General features: G+C 32.9%; 1 protein-coding gene across 1 annotated transcript in view; it reads left to right on the forward strand.

Moving 5' to 3' along the window:
- LOC113521805 (uncharacterized) overlaps positions 1–23,201 on the forward strand; it is a 33,777-nt gene that overhangs the window by 2,416 nt on the left and 8,160 nt on the right. The window contains exons 3-12 of the mRNA XM_031909776.2: positions 8,248–8,489; positions 9,459–9,576; positions 10,750–10,823; positions 12,191–12,315; positions 12,914–13,049; positions 14,693–14,808; positions 18,265–18,418; positions 20,213–20,347; positions 22,095–22,220; positions 22,617–22,707. Coding sequence (XP_031765636.2) covers positions 8,248–8,489; positions 9,459–9,576; positions 10,750–10,823; positions 12,191–12,315; positions 12,914–13,049; positions 14,693–14,808; positions 18,265–18,418; positions 20,213–20,347; positions 22,095–22,220; positions 22,617–22,707 — 1,317 coding nt within the window. The remainder of the gene's footprint in view (positions 1–8,247; positions 8,490–9,458; positions 9,577–10,749; positions 10,824–12,190; positions 12,316–12,913; positions 13,050–14,692; positions 14,809–18,264; positions 18,419–20,212; positions 20,348–22,094; positions 22,221–22,616; positions 22,708–23,201) is intronic.

Raw genomic sequence — 23,201 nt, forward strand, 5'->3', positions numbered from 1 at the left:
CAAATCAAATTAATACTAGGGATGGCGGTAGCTTTTTCGCACATGGCGAGAAATACTAGTGACGGATGATACATGAGAATGAAACAGGTCAGTTAGCTATCGTGATAAATTCATTAAATAATAATCACGATGGTTTTCAAAGGGAACCATGTGGAGGTCGATCTGTTAAGGTATATTCCTAGGAATGGGCCTGTTAAATTTCATTACTAACTAATATTTATTTATAATTTAAAATAATTTAATAACAATTTCCATTATTTATATTATGTTATTATTCATATTGTTAATACCTTTACTTATTTAATGGCATTTAATAATTTAATTCTATTTTAATGTTTATCAAACACAAGGCATGCTGTGATCGCCTATAAATGTAAGAACAGTTAGATCTAATCTACCAGTGTATTGTATTGAAATGATTTTTTATTTTTTTTTATTTATTAAATATTTTATTTATTTATTAAATACAAAAAAAAAAAATTACAACAGCGAGTACATTGGACCCCGCACTAGGAGAACCTGTATCGCGGGAGTCCATATGAGATTACCAAGACACGGTGGTTTACAAATATAAATTAAATTAAAATACTAAGCCAGTTTTACGAAAGCAACAAGTTAAAATGAAGTGCTTCGTGAAGACATGCGCATAAAACAGAAAATTATGTAAATACTCTAATATTACATAAATAAATACATACAATTAAATATACTAAAGACATACATTTTATGTTGGTAATCCTATAAATAAATAAATAAATATACAATCCCTTTCCTCCTAAATGAGAGGCTTAATGGGGTAATGAAAGTCCAATTTACATCTATTTTTATATTTTATATGAATGGTTGATGAATTTTAATATGCTGAGCGCATGTGGGCTTGTCGAGTGTATTTTTTTTTAATGGATGATAATGGAATGGTAATCCCACCTGCGCTATCGGTATATACCGGCGGCGAACCAGTGAAGGATGATAGGTGAGGATGAAGTAGGTCAGTTAGCCCATCGTGACGAATTCAACGAGAATTGTTCACGATAGTTTCCAGGGGGAACCACGTGGAGGTCGACCTAATAAGGCATATTGATAACAATAGGGCTGTCAAACCCCATTGCTAACAATCCCTTTCCCCCCGCTTGTCGAGTGTTACCCTCTCTACAACCATAATAGACGATAAATGTTTCTGACTATCCTATTAGGAATTTTAATAGTGAGCACATTTATTTATTTTTACTTTATTATACACAAAGATTACACACTTATCTTTATCTTTTTTATTTTTAATAAAGATGTACATCAGGCCAGCTTAACACTGTTATAGTTCTCTTCCTTGTCTTAATTCCTGATGAATTCGTCATGATGGGCTAACTGACCTGTTTTCGTTCTCATCGATCACCCTTCACTGATGCTCCGCCAGCGTAACCCATTGGCTCAGGCGGGGTAACCATACCATTTTCACCTATCAAAAAAAAAAATATACGTACATATACATTTATTATATCAGTCGTTAATTGTTCACTGCTGAACATAGGCCTACCCCATAAGAAGGATTTTGCCAATAGTTGCCACACTTGACAGGCGAGTTGGCAATCGTAGTCAGGCTTTTAGAAATGTTTTATGAAGGACGCTGCTGCCTATCCCTCATCTTCCCTTATTTGCCTCTTACGACATGTCCATGGTACTGCTCATGTCTATAGGCGACGGTTATCACTTTCCATCAGGTGGGCCGTCAGCTTGTTTGCCATTCTAAGTCGTATAAAAAAAAAACCTGTGGACAATTGTACTTGTACACATAATACCGTAGTGAAGATTATACAAAGTATTTATTTATATAATTTTGAATGGTAAAGAAGATACAGCCTGCCTAATTATAAATAGTACATAATACAATTTGAGTTAAATTAAATAAAATATTAATTTTCTAAATTTATATTTAATTATGCTTACAGAAATATTTGATAATATAACGTGGAGCAACTTCGAGTCTCTACTTTATTTTCATTAAAGGCCATGAATTTGCTTTCGTAAATTTTAACGTTGCAGAGTTAATTATTTGATTAACTAGCTGACCCCGCGAACTTCGTACCGACTAACAATCGATTCTTCAATTTTTAAGTTTTTTAAAGCTAGATTTATACGAGACACTAACGTCACTCACTTGTTTTGCCTTCCCGGAACCTCTCCACTAACACTTGAACTTTATTACATGGTAATAAAGTTCAAATTGACTTTTAAGTATTATTACGAATCGTTTGTATGGGAGTATAGAAAAGTGTTTTTTTTTAGACTTTTTCAGGCAATTTTTGAAATTTTTCTCTCTGTAAGAACCATCCTCGTACTTCAAGGAATATTCTAAAAAAAGAATTAGCGAAATCGGTTTAGCTGTTCTCGAGATTTGCGCTTAGCAACACATTCAGGGATTCATTTTTATATTATAGACAGTAGTAGAACTACTAGTAATAAGTACATATACATAGAAGATAGTTTTATAAAAAAAACTTATTTATTAAATTTATTTATTAAAACTAAATTTATTTTGATAAAATTTCTATGAGACTTTAAGTATGTCATTTCTGATAAAAAAAAATGCCAACAGGTTCATAATTGACTGAGCTATGAATGAATGAATGAATGAATGAATGAATAAAAAATTATTTCAATAAAACCATAACACTTACATATACTTAGATTATAAGTAATAACAAATTAAAAAAAATAAATAAAATATAGAAAAAAGTTTACATTTATATATTCTTTATATGTAGTAGAAATCAGTCAGTGTTATTGGTAAAGAAAAAGGATGCTAATTCAGCTTAAGGTTCCTGCAAAAGCAGAAACGCTGATTTTCAATTAGCACCTCATCACCTAGCCCGGTCCATCAAGATCATGAATAAGTAACACAATACACAAACATGCGCATAACAATAGGTAAAAAACAAAAATATCAGTAAACAAAGAAAAACAAGAACAAAAAAGTTTTCGAAAAACAAGAACAAAAACAGTTTTCGAACCTATGTGTAAAATGAAATGATTATGAGGAAACAAACATAAAAAAAATACAACTAAATTGAAAATCTCCTTTTTTAGATCGGTTGAAAAACCAATTATTTTTATAGAACCGAGTGATCAACTTTTAATTACTTCACGTTGGTATTGCAAACTTGAGATTCTAATCTTTGTCTCAATTTATTTCCCTTGTAGTAACTAAATTTTTTCCAATCAACTTCACTTCAAGGACGAGCTTTTCAATTCAGTTATATTTTTTGTTTGTTATCTTATACCTAACTTCGTCGTTTATAAATCAATTTGTAAAATTATTTTCCTTTTATCTGAAAGGATATGCTTTCAGTTCCGTTTCATAGTCGGCCGGCAGCACACCTGCAATGCCGCTGGTATTGTGGGTGATCATGGGCGGCGGTAGTCACTTACCATCAGGTGAGCCGCATGCTCGTTTGCCGCCTGTGTTGTAAAAAAAAAAAAATAGAAATTTCATCAGAATCTGTTCAGTAGTTTTTAAATCAAAGTAACTGATTTTGCCTCAATTACAGTCGGCATTTTTTGTTAAGCAAAATTTACTTATTTTGTACTATACTTCTAACTACGCTTTTAGGGATTATAGTCGTGAGTATATTCATTTATTTAAGGATTATTTGTTATAAATAATTAGATATTTTGTAACAGGAATACAGTATACAGGAATAGTTAATTTTGTTTGTAATTCGACAGGTTATGACGAGTAGTCTATATTATATATATAAAAACTAAAGATTTCATTTTTTGTGTGTTTGTTTGTTTGTCATAGATAAACTCAAAAACTACTCAACTGATTTAAACAATTTTTTTATCTTTAGAAGACTAATGATTAGTGAGTATCATAACATTATTTCACAAAATTAGAGATCACTACGAAAAATAAAAAGCATAAAAAATTGCCTATTAAAGCTAATATATAAGGTACTATTTTTTCTTTTTATCTTTTTACCCGTGCATAGCTGGGTGGGATCGCTAATCATTACTAATATTATAAATGTGAAAGTCTGTTTGTTTGTTACATTATAACGCCTTAACGGCTTAACCAATCACTTTGAAATTTAGTATACACTTACTATATGGGATGGAGAAGGACATAGGTTACTATTTATGCCAACCAGTGAGATATTCCAGTCACACGGACCAAGTGGCGCTAAAAAACTAGTTAACTAATAAATAAAAAAAAAATCTGAAACTCCTAAAATAAATAAAAGTAAACACTATAATATTTAAAAATGTATAGGCATTTAATACTTCCTTGTTTGTTTACTAATCTCGAGGATTCCTTACTCAATTCAATGACGTCACAACGTCGTCATTAATTACATTTCAATTTATTGTCGTCTCATAAATTACATTTGAAATTGGATTATTTTGAAACAATGTCCAACTAATTATATAATACGTAATTCAAAATTTGGGAACAAATATTCTAGCTGATGATTATACTATTGTTCCTTCAAAAAGAATCACAGCCCAACAAACTAGGCTAACAAGCATACGGTCCACCTGATGGTAAGCGGTTATCGTAGCCTATGAACGCCTGCAATACCAGGAGTCTTACGCGTACGTTGCTGACCCTGAAGAAACCTCTTTACCCTCCTTTTGAAGAACCCCATGCTGTTGTCTCTTGGGAAAACCTCGGCAGGGAGCTCATTCCATAACCTGAGTGTTCGTGGGAGAAAACATCTCTGAAATCGCGTTGTACGCGCCCATTTAGGCTGTAGGATATGAGGACGATCTTCCTGTCGATGGCGAGCCGTACGATGGTAGAAAGTGGGCGTGGGCATTATATTAAACAATTTCTCTGAGCACAATCCATTGTACAAGCGGTAAAACACGCAGAGTGAGGCAAATCTCTCCTAAGACTTAAGGGTTCGATACCTCTTGTAAGCTTGGGACCATCAACGATTCTCATAGCTCGTCGTTGCACCGAGACGAAGGGTTCAAGCTATTTAGGTGCTCCCTCCCATAAGTGATTATTTCTTGCATATTCTTTTCGGCTGAATTTGGTTCCTAAATCCCGGAAATCACGAATCCATAGAGAAAAAGAATTTTTTTTTTCTCTATGTAACTTGAAATACAAACGGGTTGACGGCTGTGTCACCAATAAACATAACAACACCATGGATACCACAGAATATGCCTTGGTGCTTAAGGTACCTTTTATGTGTTGCTATTCCTGAGGACTAAGATTTTATCTACAGTTTACCTGTAGAACTACGTACCCTGTAATTTGACTATCATTATTTCATAATTGCTTTGTAACTGAAACACAACTGGGATAGAGGCACCCATTTGAACAGAAGGAAAACTGTCTCCCTCTGGTATAATGTTTTAAAATTAAAATTTAAATAAAAAACAAATATTATTTACAAATAAATACCTGATTAAAGTAAACATCTCATTTCTTAAAATGGTAAAATTGAATCTGTTTCATAAAATTCTAAAGTCTTTTTTCTTTTCTCATCTTTTTAAATGGGTAAAAAACTTAATAATTCAATTTACTTTAGTGAAAGCAAGGCTATATTGTAGCCTCGTAATGCGTTAAATAGTAAAAAAATACGTTACACTGGTAAAATTGGATTAAGAAAAGGCTCAAATAAGAATTTAGCTACTGACCTCGATGAGAGAAAAGTTTCACACTTTCCTGCTATTTGTTTCGTTCCCATTTTCTCTAAATTCCATTGCAGTGCTCGAAAAGACCTTATTATATATATATTATATATGCTTTGCCAATATAAATGAGCTTCGGCATAGATAAAATAATGATTTCTTTTTCATATAGCTTCGAGGTTTGACTTTATTATACATTATCTCTGGTCTGGCTGTTTGTGTTTGTTTTCTTTCTCTGTCTTTTCATACACACTGACATGAATAAGTTATTATTTATTTTCATCATTTCAACTATTCCTTGACCACTGCGTGACATAGTTCGCTTAAGGCCTATGTTCAGGAGAATTAATTTCTGAACTAAGGAGTTATCTACATTTTTCGATTTCCTAAGAATTTCATACAGAAATAAAGGCTACACTAGTGTAAATAGAAATACTCTAAGATTAAAAACTAAGCCACTAACAGGTTTTCACAAATACGAGTAGTAACTAAATAGATTAGCAACACAGACTATAATAAAAGGATTGAACAAAAAAAGATAGAATTGATGAAAAACAAAGTAAAAACTAAATGTTAATGCTTGTGTAAAATGTAGCCTTCATGTAAATCTATATTAAAATTATAAAGAGGAAAGTTTTGAGTGTTTGTTTGTTTGTAATCGCTGATAATGTAGCTTTCTATAATTGTAATTCTTTCACTAGTAGAAAGCTATATGATTATCATAGGCTTTATATTATTTTTAAAAATTCTATCTAACTGTACGAAGCCGGGCCGAATTACTAGTATAATATATATACAAACAGTTTATGAATCAAAAAGTGTCCGCCCTGTTGGTTTCTCGCTGATGTACCTAAAATTATTAAAAAAAAATCGATGATGGTTTTAGAAACTGTATTAAAGTTATAGTTAGCTCGCCAAAGAAACGACTTTCGGGAAAATATACATACAAATACAAGGATAATAGTTTTGAATAATTTTTTTAATCGATGCGATGTCGAGACTGTAAAATATACATACAAATACAAGGATAATAGTTTTAATTTTTTTTTAATTGATGCGATATCGATACTGTTTGTTTATGTGTTTTTAGTGAGTACCACGTAGTCTCATAAAAAAAATAGCATTTAATCGACAATTCCCAGAATTGTTAAATCGAATTCCATTGCCTGTACGAGTAATTAATTACTGTTTAAATTAGCAAATTTGCCGGTAATTTTTGTAAGCAATTTATATTCTTGGCAATTCCGATAATTCTTTTCCAATCGATAGAATTTACTCTTTTTTTGCGATGTATTTATATTATTATTTTATTATATAAGCCGTGGTTTGGTCATTTGGAGAGGATGGATAAAAGAAGAATTACGAAAGGGATTTATCGAGTAAGAATGAATGGAGATGTCGGTAGGGGCCGCTCTAGACGGACGTATGTTGACCAAATAGGCGACGTGCTGAAGAAGGGCCAAATTAAAAGTACCCGTAACCGGCGAGCGTGTATGAAAAGATTGATGAATGTGGAAGAAGCGAAAGAGGTTTGTTTGAATCGAAGCATTTGGCGTTCCATTGTTTCTGCCTACCCTAATGGGAGACAGGCGTGACTGATATGTATGTATGTATATAAGCTGTTAACAGTTCACTGCTGAATATAGGCCTTCCCCATAAGGAGAGTTTTGCCAGTAGTTGCCACGTTTAGCAAGCAGATTAGCAACCGTACTTAGTCTTTGGTGATGTTTTAAGAGGGACACTACTGCCGATCCTTCGACCATTAAGTTCTCTTAGCGGCCTCTTACGACACCCACGAGCAAGGAAAAGGTAGCGGTTGAAAGAGATCGCTATTTAGCGATATTTTGCAGTTTTTTTTTTTTTACCTTCTTTTTATGTAATTAAGTTTATGTAATTAATTATTCATTTTGTTTGTCTACAGATTGTTAATATTTATAATCTGTATAATTTTTTTTTTATACAACTTAGAATGGCAAACAAGCTGACGGTCCACCTGATGGAAAGTGGTAACCGTCGCCTATAGATATGAGCAGTACCATGGACATAACAGAGTATACTGTTTCGCCCATGATACCCCCATGCGTTGCCATTCCTGAGGACTCAGGTGTTATTCCTCTGTACCCAGTAAATTCACACCATATCCCACCCTTCAAACCGAAACACAGCCATGCAAACACAACTGCTTCACGGTTGAAACACGAATGGGACAGAGGTACCCAAGCAATCGACTTTTGTACAACTTTTGTACAATTTGAACAGAACAATAAAGAGTTTTCATTAATTAATTCATAAATGAACACTTTACATACAGCGTCATTAATTCAGAAACTAAGTAGAGCTTGTATTGTAGATTTATGTTATAAAATATTTAGTCTATACTAAATTTATTTGAATAAGGATGAATTGAATTTGTATGAGACTTCATTTTTTGTAAATATTTATGCTCGACTCATCGGTAGCAATGCTATGTCACCTGATTATACATAGAAAGCATCAAATACAAACAGTCATGCGTACAAATGTTTGTTTTGTACAAAGATCGAATCTGTTACCGAATAAAAAGCGATGTTTTAAATCGCTAGATTGTAAGTCAACTTTCGCTTTCAGTAACGCAAAACTTTGATGGTTCTCCAATGAAAGAGGTGTTATGCGTGAAATGTGCGCGGGGGTACAAGGCGCAGGGCAATATTTGTGTACGTTGCGAATCCTGTGCATGCACGAAGAATCAGATCGTGCTGAAGGGGATATGTATACCAAAACGATATTTGTCTGAACGACCGAAGCATGAAGAGACCAAAATGCATCCGTCTGATTTGTTGGAATTTGTTAAACATGAATATTTATGTACCGTAAGTATAACACGTACTATATGGGGGGAAAGGGATTGTTAGTAATGGAGACTATGAATCCCATTGCTAGCATATACCCAACCAGGTCGACCTCGCGGTTCTACCTGGAAACTATCATGGTTAATTCCTAATGAATTCATCATGATGGGCTAACTGGCCTGTTTTCATTCTCATCTATCACCCTTAACTAATGCTCCGCCAGCGTATCCCGTTAGCGCAGGCGGGGTTATCATTCCATTTTCACCCATAAAAAAACACGTACTATATGGAATGAAGAAAGACTTTTCTTCCTGGTACGTGAACAGATCCTGATCACGCAGACAAAGCCACGGGTAAAAGCTACTCTCACATATTAAATGGAACGCACAAATATTTTTTTGTTACAAGAAAACATGAATTGTTACCTATATCAAAAAAATATTTATGAATTACCTACCTACCGTGGATACCATACCAGGAATTCTAATTAAACAATAACAAAGCTGGGAAACGTTGGCGAAACGGCAAACAGAACCGATTTCATGAATTCTATATTCAAACAAAACAAATTTTAACGAAAATGCGAAACGGAGAGTTTTTATTTTACTAATAAAAAACTACAATCGAGCGTAACGTTTTGATATTGAAAATTTCAAAATTTTTACAATAAATAAAAAAACTAAGACTTTATCACTTAATATTAATTACTTACACATAACATTTGTACTTAAGAAGGTATATAGTAAGCATATATTTTAAAAATGCACTCTTTTTAAGTAATTTTATTGTTAAAAGTGTTATTAATACATACAATATTTTAACAAAGACTAACTGAATTGACTTAGGTGTATATTTAAGTTTAGAAAGCTTGACTATTTTTACAACTATCCGGGACCCTTAATCATGAGCGACTATATCATTCACGTTATTTTACAGTTAAAATATGCATTAAGTATTATAAACTTGTATGTAACAATGTTTTTTTTTCAGCAAAATGATGTTTTAGCATGTCGAACATTAACGAGGGAATGCGTAAAGAGTTTTTATGCGACAGATTTGGCAGGACCGTGCAGGCTTTGGTTACAGCCAAAATTAGTGCGTCCAAAAGGTAAATATTTTGTTTTTTTAATAACAATAATTTATTTTAAAACTAATTAATATATTTATTGTTAGTTATTTAATTATTTCTTATTATAGTTTTTGTAGTGACGACCTAAAATGCATTGTAGGGAGTCAGTGGATGCAGGTGGCTCAGGACCGTTTTTTATGGCAGTTTATGGCGCAGGCTTATGTCTAATAGTGGACGGATAATGGTTGAAATGATGATGATAGTTTTTGAATAATCTAGATGTAGTTAGTAGTAAGTAAGAGGGAGACTTTGTACAAAAAACGATTGCTTGGGTACCTCTGTCCCATTCGTGTTTCTACCGTGAAGCAGCTATGTTTGCATGGCTGTGTTTCGGTTTTAAGGGTGGAATATGGCGTGAATTTACAGGATACAGAGGAATAACACCCGAGTCCTCAGGAATGGCAACGCATGGGGGGTATCATGGGCGAAACAGTACACTCTGTTATGTCCATGGTACTGCTCATGTCTATAGGCGACGGTTACCACTTTCCATCAGGTGGGCTGTTAGCTTGTTTGCCATTCCAAGCTGTATAAAAATAAATCATTTTACACGAGTACAAAGACTGTAATCTCTATAAAAATAGTGTAAACCTCACTTCCCGTTCGTACAAAAGGGAAGTGAAGAACGCAGATATGAAATAAATGAAAAAGGAAATTATATTGCGTTGATCCGAACTAATAGGATAAGAGCATGTCCATACCATATTTATTTTAGTGCTTATTCGAACGTCTTTCTAAGAATTATTATTGACAAGTATAGGAGGGAGTTGTACCGATACCACGTGTATGGCTGAGTTGTAAACATTATGGACCTATTTCTGACGTAATATCACAAATTAAATGATAATGTGTAGGATATCATAATGGTCACATCACCCGTAAATTGACCACTATGGAACATAGGAATCCCTCTTGGAGGGTTTTGACAGTAGTTGCCATGCTTGGCAAGCGGGTTGACAACCGCTTTGGTAATGTTTTAAGAGTGGCGCTGCTGTCCATTACTCTACAATTAAATTCCTTACCCTAGGAAAAGGTGGCCTGGTGTAATAAATTATATTAAATATTTACTTCATTGCATTTGATATATATATTACGAAGTTTATAAAGCATATTTAGATGGTTTGTTATAATACTGTGTAACAATATTCACAGGGTTGCCACATCTTACAATAGATACGAAATTTGATAAGAAACCAGGCGACGTCATAGATCTCTCTAAAGGGAAGGTAAATATAAATTAACAATAAACTATTTCTTGTTTAAATTTGTTTCCTAAATTATTCAAGCATTGAGTTAATGTTATTTTTTAATTGATTTCCTAAAGGAAAAAGGTTCTCAATTCTGTTATTTTTTATATTAACCTAGAATCCATACTTATAATAAATCTGTAGAGAGGTCAATTCTGTACATGAAATATATTTCCAAAATAACTATCAGGGGGTGATTAGTGGTCGATACTGATGCCAAAAATGCAATCACTAAAATTTTTGACAGTCTGTCTGTATGTTCGTTATAAAAACAAAAACTACTCGACGGATTTTAACGAAACTTGGTACAATTATTCTTCATACTTCTGGGCAGGTTATAGTATCCTATAGTAACTGCCATGTCCCACCGATATATACATCATTATTCGACAATATATTAATAAAACTTCTCCAGTGTTAATATATTGAACTGGCTCTTTCTTTTTTATGCGCAGTAAAATCTTAAATTGTTACAAAAGCAATAATATGATTACGCAACTATTCTGTGGAGGCTGACGAAGCTTTGAACATCGAAGCATAATAGGAGTTCATGGAAAAATTGATTATTGAATATAGGAAAACGCCTTTCATTAATTTACACTTTCGTTAATTGTTAATTGTTATAAGCAATAAATTGCTTATAACAATTTGCATACCTACTTCAAACTTCAATGGGATTGAATGTTTAATAATTTTTAATCTTTAATTACTTAATTACTACTAACGGCTCTGCTTTCTTAAATTTGCACAGAAATACATAGATAATATTAACTTATCCTATGCTCTATCCGTATACCAAATTTAATTTGAATCTATTTACTTGTTTTAGTGTGACAGATATTTCAAATAGGTGATTTTCGTGTCCAATTTCGTTGAACTTTTTTTATTGCGGGTTTTTAAAAATTTAATGTCTCTAGAAAGTATTTTAAGAAATACTTCCTTCTATATTTCGAGGATATTGGCTTTTGTGGGGCCTCAAAGTTGAAAGGTCCACCGAAGTTAGAAAGTGGTCGCACTTGCTGAAAATCACTCAAATATTTTGAAAACTTGGGTACACAGTACGTTTTGTAAAGTTCATAGTGCTGATGACATAGGGACGAATCTAACTTAACCAATTTAATCAAGCCTAACCTAACCAAGGCATTATTACTATCCCTTAAGTGGGCCGTCAATGTGATTAATATTCCAAATTATTAAAATTAAAAAGTAACAATTAAAAACGTATTTATATTTTCTCTTTTTTTTTAAAGAATTCTATTATTATTATTTACACATGCATTTTTTTAGACCTTTATTTTAGTCTATTAGTATTCGTTTTAGTTATTAATAATACTGGTTTTTAACAGGTCGATTTGCTGTTAGCTGTCGCAATTTACACCTCGGATGGAAAGATGAAATTTCTAGAACACCACACACAAAAGCCTTTGCTATGTCTTCCACCGATCAAAATAAAAATCGGCAATGATTTTTCGTAAGTAATAATTGTAGATTTTTTAATATAACTGTAAGCTCAGGATTAATCGATTGGAAAGTTATTTAGTATGATACGTATCATACAATTTGACCGTCATAGCACAGGTAATATAATACTATACTAGATTAATAGTCATGGTATAATAAGGAAGCAAAATATATGCAATTGTATGGTGACTTTTTTTTTTCATTTAAGAGTTTCTTCTTGTCGGTGCAACAAATTCATGCATCTTCTTCCAGCCAGCTCTATCCCAGGCCATATACTTGATCTCCCTATACGACATGACACCTAGTGTTTCTTTTATCTGTCCCATGTAGTTATTCCTCGGTCTTCCCCTTCTCCATGGTGACTTTACCATACGTAAAATTCAAATTTACGGAAAGTCAATAGCATTGTATGGAATCTAGAATTGTGTAGAGATTACAATTCTAAACAGTCATATTTTCAAGCAAAGTGCCCAGTGTGTGGTAAGATCATCTCTTGCCACACACTGGGCATGCTGTTTTAAAATGATTTGAAGAGCTTGAATCAGCTGGTCTCAGCCGGGAAGACTTAGAACTGTCGCATTTTTTTTAATTATATTTATCATTTACAGATACGATTGCAATATAGATATCTCAACACTTGCATCCGTTGATAATAACAGCACATTCGAAATATTTAATATTGTTGATGGCGAATTTAGACCGATACCGGTTATGATACGGAAAACAAGTGGCTCTTATATTCAGGTGAGGTTTTTAATTAGTATTTGTAAGGCTCTGTAAAATCCTATTTTAAAAATGAAGTGTATCCATCACATAGGCTTCTAGACATAATGAGTGAGGATTTAATATTTATTAAAAATTTATGCAATGGCGTAAACAGAAAACCGGAGAATGTAATATATTTTTACATCCATTTATATTTTATATTTACGTTACTATCAAATATTATTTGATGTTGATTAATTGATCATAATGTAATTAATAGGAGGTGACACTACTATGATTTTTTTTTTAATTATTTATTTCCGACAACAAGTATTGAAACTACTACAAAGTACAAAGACTACAAGTCATTATGTAAATTTAAGTATATCCACATCTATATGGGAATATTATTTTTATATTGTATTTTGTTTCAATTTTGTAAATTGGTTGCCTTGTCTTGTATTTTTTTTTGATGGGTGAAAATGGTATGGTAACCCCGCCTGCGCTAACGGGATACGCTGGCGGAGCACCAGTGAAGGGTGATAGATGAGAATGAAAACAGGCCAGTTAGCCCATCATGATAAATTCATCAGGAATTAACCATGATAGTTTCCAGGAAGAACCGCGAGGACCGACCTGATTGGGTATATTGCTAGCAATAGGATTCTCAGTCTCCATTACTAACAATCCCTTTCCGCCCCCTTGTCTTGTATTAATACCTATTATATATACATTGTTGCTCTTAAGAATGCTTTTTCATTGTGACCCTCTACAACAAGATTATAAATATAGGCTCACAGAAAATATCTTATAGTCTAACATACATATTTAAGAATATATAAAAAATTTATAATATTCTTCACACGTTATGTTGACGACGTGGGCTGCGTCGTATCAGGTGGAAATTTAGCAAGAATTCTTCAATTAATCAATCTACAGACGGTCCGTTGGCTCCCCCACTATAATTAATTTAAATATTAATTATGAAATAAGTAATGTGTGTAGCCCATAAGGGTTTTAGTGTGAATACAATATAGATAAATACAAAATTTTATACTTACATTAAATATTGATTGTTTGTTAGTACCTACTAAAGAAATTGCAACTTCACTCCTTATTACAAGTTATTAAAAGCTACTTTTTAATCTCTTATTATTGCTACTCTTTTAAACACAACACTGTTTATAATAATAACTTTATTGTATAACCATGATTGTAACAAACTCAGCACTGGAAATTACAGTAAAAGTATGTACGAATTCATTTGTATATTTGGATCAGCTTAAACATCTATGTCTGAACTACATAGGTTATTTAACCTGTATCTCAGACAACAGCGCTCAACCCTCATTTAATACTATAATATAAGCTCAGCAAATTTTTTTTAGTGCTATTAATAGAATGTTGTTCATAATGTCGACTAATAAAGATAGTTATTTTTTATAGAAATGTAATACACCTAAATGGTGTAAAAAGGCGGACTGTATGTACACTATATATATGTATAATTGTATATGTGTATGTGTGTGTGTGTGTGTGTGTCTGTGCGTGCGTGCGTGCGTGCCTGCGTGCGTTCGTGCGTGTGTGCGTGCGAACGTGCGTGCGTGCGTGCGTGCATATGCTTACGCTATATATGCTTACTATATTTATTTTTCATACTAATAAAAATTTCGTTATTCCAGAAGGACAGTTGGTCTACAAATAAGTTCAGGCGATATTTTATAGTGGATAACGTTTTATCAATCGATAGAAATGAAACCAATACGGTGTATTTACGATCGATGGATATAAGAATAGAGTAAGTTTTTTTTTTATTTTATTTTTTATCTTTGAACATTTTATAGTTTTCTTTCAGCTTCTCAAAGTTTGACTGTAAGAGATCCCTCTATGGGATAAGTCCGCCATTGTGCATTAAATCTTTTTAATATGTCCGACGTAAAGTGTGTACAATAAAGATTTTAGAATATAATAAAATGTTAATAATATAATAAAATTGTAATCAGATGATGTTTGTACATGAGGAATATTTTATATGAGACGTCTTCATAGAATCATTAGAAGCTAAAACAATAACTTTTAGACATTATGTCTGTCTGTTTGTCATTATGTTTGTACCGATGTCACGCAGAAACTAAAACACCAAATCGGATGTGATTTTTATTTTTATCTCTGGAGATCTAACTAAAAATCTGATGTATATCTTATCTTGATATGCTATCTGGAAATGATATATTTCATTGCTTTACTTACTTCTTAAATCAACGCGTACGATGTAGGGAGTAAAAAGCTAGTACGTTATAATATTATAGAATTTTTATTAATGGGTGAGAATTAAATGAACGTACATGATCGGTATACGCTGGCAAGGCACCAGTGAGTGGTGATAGCCCTATCAATCAAGAATCAATCACAATAGTTTTCAGTGGGAACCGCGAGGAGGTCGACCTGATGGGGTATATTTATTTATTTATTTTTTGGAAAACGTACAGCTGAATTACACTCAATACATAATGAAATTTATATCTATGTTAAGCCATGAATTGTTTTCACATTTGCGTAATGACACAATTGGTCGATTTTTACATATGCAAAATATATACATACATACATATACATACACACGCATATATACACACATCTATAATAATTAAAAAGTTATAAATTTTGCTATTAATAGGGTTACTAATCCCTTTCCCCCCGATAGGGTGTATTGCTAGCAATGAGTCAGTTAGACCCCACTACTAACAATTCCGTTCCCGCCGAAAAGCAAGGGGTAGTCTATGCTATGCTGGGATCACACAGCAATATATTTAATATAGTATATTAAAAAAGTTATAAAGAAATTATAAATATAGGTTTTTTTATGATGATATCGTTTATCTCATAAAAAAGTATATCTCAAATTTGCGACGACAAGGATACATTATTAGAATCACGCGAGTGAAGCTGCGATAAAAATTTAATCTAAATAGATGTAATATGTTTTACATATTCTAAAATTAGATGTAAAAATTGGATAACTTAATGTATAAAAATCCCGTATCACGATGTGAGTTTACCCTAATCTCCGAAACCGCTCAACTGATATTAATGAAATTGTATATCATTAGGGATTGTTTATTTATTTAAATTTTTATTATCATTAAATAAAAATACACCCTGTTAGGTTGACCTCCACGCGGTTACCTCTGGAAACCATCGCGGTTAATTCTAGTGGAATTCATCACGATAGACTAACTGATCTACTTTTATCCGCACTTATCACCCCTCACTGGTGCTCCGACAGCGTATACCCATAGCGCAGGCGGAGTAACCTTTCCATTATCATCTATTAAAAAGAATCCCTTCCTTTCCTATGGATGTTGTAAGAAGCAACTAAGGGAGCTTAATGACCGAGAGATGGGCATTCCTCTTAAAATGTCACGAAAACCTAGCGGTTGCTAATTCGCTAAGCGTGGCAAAACCCCCTTCATGGGGGAGACCTATGTCAGCAATGAACAGTTAACAGCTATATATATATATATATATATATATATATATATATATATATATATATATATATATATATATATTTTATTATAGTACATTTTATTAACTTTCATCTTTATAAGAAATCCTTAAAATGGGTTCACAAATTAATATCGATCAAAGATATTTCGCATCATTACTTGTAAAAATACAGTGGAATTAATAATTTTCGTTGCTTTTAATTTATCGTTAATATATGTATATTTTAAATAAGATTGTTTTAAGATGTTTTAAGGTTACTGATTTGCATCAGGTGGGCTGTTAACTTATATGCCATTTTAAGTTTCTTAAAAGAAAGTTTAAAAAGACAATAAAATCTTCAAGTACATTACGTAGATATAAGTTTTATTTTAACAAAATTCTAACATAACAACATATTATATTTGTTGCTTTATAATTTGTGAAAGTTTCATATTGTTTCTACTTGAATTGGGAATTTACCGAGAGTTTGATAAATTCATTTGTTATGCCGTATTTTCTGGCTGTGCCGGAGTTTTTGTTACGCATCTGCTTTGGAAACATTCCATTTAGAAAACGTTTTCAGTTTCAAACTTTCAAATTTGAAGTTCTTTTCTTTTAAACCATGTAGCATACAATTTTTTTTATTATAATCATAACAGAAAAATAACTGTGACACGATGTCAGTAACACAAATGTGTTTATATATAAATAAGAAATTACAATACGTCTTAGTTACTTCACAATAATCAAAGAAATTTTACCATAATGTTACCCTTGTAGTGAATGTAAATCGAATCCTTAGTTCTTACAATATAATAAAAAGCTCTATTGTTCATTTCATAGAGAAATAAAAATAAAAATTAATTGAAACGTTTCAAGAGTAGAAAACAAAAGAACTATTTAAAAAAAAGCTTCATTGTTCTTAAGAGCATTCCTTTCAAGTAACCTACACTGGGTGTATTTTTTAAATATAAATTGTTCGTTCGACTCTGTTTAGATTCAATACAAAATAACAACAACGACGTTAATCTGAGGGCGCAATCTAAAACGCCTACACCTGAAGTGAGTTTAAGAAAGTGCGTTTCTGAAATTGCCCCAACCGTTAAGTGTCGAACCCACATTTACTCAATGTGATTCTCAATATCTAAGTGGGTGTGTGTAGAATAATGTTATTGGTCAGGACTTTTAATATATTTTTTTAATAGGTGATAATGGTATGGTGACCCCATCTGCGCTATCGGTATACGCTGGCGGGGCACTGGTGATAGATGACTAATGAGGATGAAAGCAGGTCAGTTAGCCCATTCTGACGAATTCAACTAGATTTAGCCACGATGGTTTCCAGGGGGAACCACGTGAAGGTCGACCTGACATGCCTGACCTGACCTGATATTGTTAGTAATGGGGCTATTTGACCCCATTACTAACAATCCCTTTCCCCCCGGTCTTTTAATGTTCATAATGAAATGATTACTCTGTGCTATTGGTATACGTTGAAGAAGTATTAGTGAAGGGATGATGGGTGAGGATCATATTTGGTCAATTCTCCCATCGCGATGAATTCAAAGGGAACTGACTACGATGGTTTGAAGGGGGAACTGCGTAGAGATCGAGATGATAGAATATATTACTAGCAATGAGGCTGTCAGGCACTATTACTAAAGATTCCTTCCCCCCATTGATCTGGTGTTAGGTAATAAAAAAATTGTTGAAGAGTACTTACAAGTGTTTTTTTTAATGACAATAAATCGTTTCTATGTTACAGTATTCAACGGCAGAAGTATAAATCAAGTTCGTTGCAGTGTCAAATTATCATCGAATTACAATATACTACGAAACCCTCTCTGACTAGTTTGGTTACAACTTCATTGACAGTCAGCCATGATATGCCTAATGCTGGAGTTATTAGAGGACTGGAGGTGAGTACCTAATATGAATAATATTTTTGCATTGAAACGCCCAGCAATCAGATTAGAAGAGTTTATTTAATATTATAAGAGTCAACAACGAAACACACATGGCTACCTAGGACTCACACCTTTTTTGACACATGCGGCAATGTTGCCAACAGATAAAAAACAAGATTACCATTCTACAAATAATATTATGCTCAGATTACACTGTCTATATCTAATAGTACCTATTCGTAAATAAAATGTAATATAAAATCGCAACAATTGCATGGTTCTACGTAAGGGTAGAACAGAAATCAATAAAATATATAGGTAAACTGTCATTTTGTAGGAAGCTTATTTAGTTACTAGCTTTTACCCACGACTTCGCCCACGTGACCGAGATATGTTTACTGACCGGGTTAAAAAGTAGCTTATATTCTTCTCCATCCCATATAGTACATGTAATTTTATAGTGATAGTAACATACAAACAAATTCACTTTTACATTTATAATATTAGTAAGGATTTCAGGATCTGAGCTCTTTAGTGACTGTAACTATTTACTCGTATATTTTATTTTATTTGCCACGCTTGGCAGACAGATTGGCAACCACAGTTACGTTTTTGGTGATGTTTTAAAAGGGACGCTGCTGCCCGTCCCTCTATCTTTAAGTTCCCTTAGTCGCCTCATACTACACCCACGGGAAAGAAAGGTGTGGTTCATTCTATAACGGGACCACAATGCAACTCGTATATACGACTTACCAATATGTGACTTCATTTCCATATCTTCATGTAGATATGAAGTGTGTGTGCCTCGGCATAGAATAGGCCCCTTCCTTTCCCGTGGATGTCGTAATAGGCAATTAAGGGAGATTGATGGATGGGCAGCAGCCTCCCTCTTAAAACATCTCTAAAAGCCTAACTGCGATTGCACCAGTAGTCGCCACGCTTGGCAGGCGGGTTGCTGCCAAGCGTGGCGACTACTGGCAAAACTCCCCTTATAGGGAAGGCTTATGTCCAGCAGTAGACAGTTGATAGATGTAGTTGTATAGATGTAGATGTATAGTTGACAGATGTAGATATGTAGTTACATATAAATGATCTTCATCTTTACACTTGTATTTTCCTAGAGAATTTCAATAAAAATAGTTAAAGAACAGTAGCTTGTTTCAAGATCACACTATCTCAAAATATCCATTTCTATGGTTTCTATTCAACTTATAGCTTTAACGGTTCAAGAAAGTGGAATATTAAGTAGTCATATTAATTCAGAAAGCCTGTGGCCTTCATAGCTTTTATTTCAATTTTAGAAATCAATTTCAATCTCAAATTGCTGATGGGAAATTTTGTCGATTAAATTTCCGGGTGAACTGGACTCGCTTATAAAAGTTCAATAATCAACTTTTTCATTAAAAGTTAAGTAATAAATGTTTCGTACTAAAATTCCGTTGAAAATAATAAATAATGAAATAAAGTAAATAACAATTCAATTCGTCAATATTAAAAATAAACTCGTATTTAATATAAACAATAATTTCAAACAAATAAATATTTTTTTCCGCGTGACAAAACCAATTTTTAAAGACAAATATATTCCTAAAACATACAATAGTGTAAACAGCCAGTTTTAAATTGTCAATAAAAACTTCAACACGAAATATTTCAACAAATATAGTATTTTTTTGTTTATCTAACATTTGTTTATTTTATTCGTCGTGCCAAAAAATATTCTGGTACTTACAAAATAAAACAATACATACGTTGTGCAAACAAATACCACAAGGAAATTCGTCACAAACGTGATTACTATTTCAGATATGGGGTGGAACTCTCGGTTCGTTGTTAGCATTGTACGCATTGATACAATGGCGGGGGGAGTTGCGGAGAGGTGGCATACTTTTCTCTCTGGTGCCCCTGCTGGCTGGATCTGTTGCTGACGCTCTTTATTTTGTGAGTATTAAGTCTTTAATAATTATAATGAACTCTTTATTTAGTAAAATAAATGAGAAATGTTTTTTCTGGAATGGCAAACAAGCTGACGGCCCACCTGATAAAAAGTGATAGCCGTCGCCTGTAGACCTGAGCAGTACCATGGATATAACAGAGTATACTGTTTCGCTCATAATATCCTTCCACGCGTTGCCATTCCTGAGGACTCAGGTGTTAATCCATTGTACCCTGTAAATTTACTACCATATCCCGCCCTTCAAACTGAAACACAGCCATGCAAACACAACTGCTTCATGGTAGAATGGGATAGTGGTACCCAAGCAAAAGGACTTTTGTATAAAATGTCCCTCTGGTAAATATGTTCATTACTGTTATCTCTAATGGGTTAGCCAGAAACGTTTATCATTATCACCGTTATGCTGAAAGTGCTTATATTTCTCCAAGCATATTAAAATCCAACACTGCAGGGGATGAGACTGCTACCGTCACTTGGATTTTTTTTATGCAACTTAGAATGGCAAACAAGCTGACGGCCCACCTGATGGAAAGTGGTAACCGTCGCCTATAGACATGAGCAGTACTATGGACATAACAGAGTATACTGTTTCGCCCATGATACCCAAATATACTTAAATATATAAATACTTGGATTATTTTTTGTCAATATTTTCTATCACTAGAGAGTTAGTTGACAATTTAAATTAACACGTAAAGATTTTGTTATCGGCCAGAATTGAACTCATAATCTTACAGTCTATAAATTAGGATAGTACGTCTTAGAGCGGCGATATTATCTTTTAATGCATACTAAAAATAAAAGAGAAAATTTTAAAAGAATATGCTTTAAAATAGGCAACCTTGTTGCTTAAAAAAATTTCTTACAGACAATATAGCAAAAATATAAGGATAAAGAAAAAATAGAATTGGGACGTCTCCTAAGACGTCCTTGACGATTCTATATTGATGAAATTGAAAGCTATAGAATGTTGCATTTGCACCAAGGTGACCATTTCATCATCGATCCAATAGGGCAGATTGATTAAACTGATTTAGCATTGTCCGTTAAGCTTACGGTCGATAGATTTACCCTACACACTTTTATGTTTTCCTTACAGATGTTTTTCCCCGATACTAGGGATTACTTGCCAAATATTGTTAGAAGGAAACATCTGCAAGGAAAAAAGTAAATCGAAATAAAGGGAATGAACACAAAAATAAGGACTATGCTTATGAAAAAATGAAATCTGAAGCATATTTGATAAAACCCTTTGTAGTAAATAGCGTTTATTTACATCTTGGTCCCATAATGTAAATTAATATGGGGCGATTAAAGTTGTTGTATACGGGCTTTAAACGACCATGTAATTTTAGATATAGTACATTTAAATAAATACACATAATGTTGACGGAGATTTAAAAGTGTGACTGTTGAATTTCTTGCGGGCCCTTCTCAACAGATAACAACATTCCGAACACTGCATTCTTAAAAAAAAAATGATGATATATACAGTGTTTGTAAACATATTTATTTATTTAAGGAACACCAACAGCATATTGCATTATAACATATAGGTATAACAAACATTAAATATAATACAATATTAATGCACATGCTTATTATAGGTATTCACAGCATTCACTTTAACATAGTTATACAGTGCAAGAAAATTAAGTAAATAATAAAAATAAACATGTAACCTAAGTAACCCATATTGAATAACAAGCATTTGAATTTGAATATTATCAGGCGGCAATATTGTCTGCACTGCACGCCTTGGCAGCAGAAGCTGGCACATTGGGAATGACTTTACCATTGTCGAAAAACGAAGAGAATATACTGAAGGCCTTTGTATACTCTTCTGTTTCGCTAAAGGTAATGTTGGTATTATTGAAAAATTTTATTATATTAGATACTTTGAAATTGAAGGAAAAATTCGACCAGAATTTGAGCTCTTCTTAGACAGTAATGATGATAATCAAGCATCATGGTGCTTCGTCTGTACATAGTAATCATTGTAGCTCAAGGACGCCGACAAACTAAAGGAAACACTCAATTATAGTAATCAATTGTGTATACTTAAAATTTTCATGTCACAAGGAATTACTGATCACTGTATAGTAAGTACCCTGTAATTTTACTGCCAAATCTCATCCTTCAAATTGGAACCATTCAAAACATAGAGTGTTAGATATGTCGCTTGAAAGAAATGATATACATACAAAGAAATAAGAGACTACACTCTCTAGACATAAGTACTTTTATTTTTAGGCGCTGAAATTAGCCTGGTTAAATTGGAAGCAATGCGTGTGTGATATATTTTTCTTGGATTGGACAGAATATAACACGTCATATGGAGGAGGTATATATATGGAGGTTTTTTTTTATAAATTATTAATTGCTGTATATTTAAATTTTGTCATGGAAATATTATTTAAACAAAAAAAAATCTATTCCTTTTTACTTTTTAGATTTAAATGTACGAATAATTCTAGTTCTCTTTGTTTGAAAATTGTCACAATATTGTACACCGCTCTACCCGCTGACATTGATGCTCCTTTCCACTTTGAGTTTGCTGGAAGAAAACTCTTTTAGAGTTAAGCTAGCCTTTGTTACTTACCTCTATCGTATTTTTATGTGTTATCAGGGTACAATAAAATATATAAAATAAATATATTTGAATATAATAATATTTTATATAATACTAACTATTTGCCTGCTATTTTATATGCGTGGATTTTAGAAGTAGCAAAATTACTACTTCTAGATGGTGTATTAAGATATATAAATATTAGATTTTAAGTTAGGCCTTCAAGAATTGTGAATACCGCATTCATTTTGGTGAAGTAGTTTTTG

The sequence above is a fragment of the Galleria mellonella genome, unplaced genomic scaffold (genome assembly GCF_026898425.1).
Source record: "Galleria mellonella isolate WM207_F2 unplaced genomic scaffold, CSIRO_AGI_GalMel_v1 utg63, whole genome shotgun sequence".
NCBI lineage: Eukaryota > Metazoa > Arthropoda > Insecta > Lepidoptera > Pyralidae > Galleria > Galleria mellonella.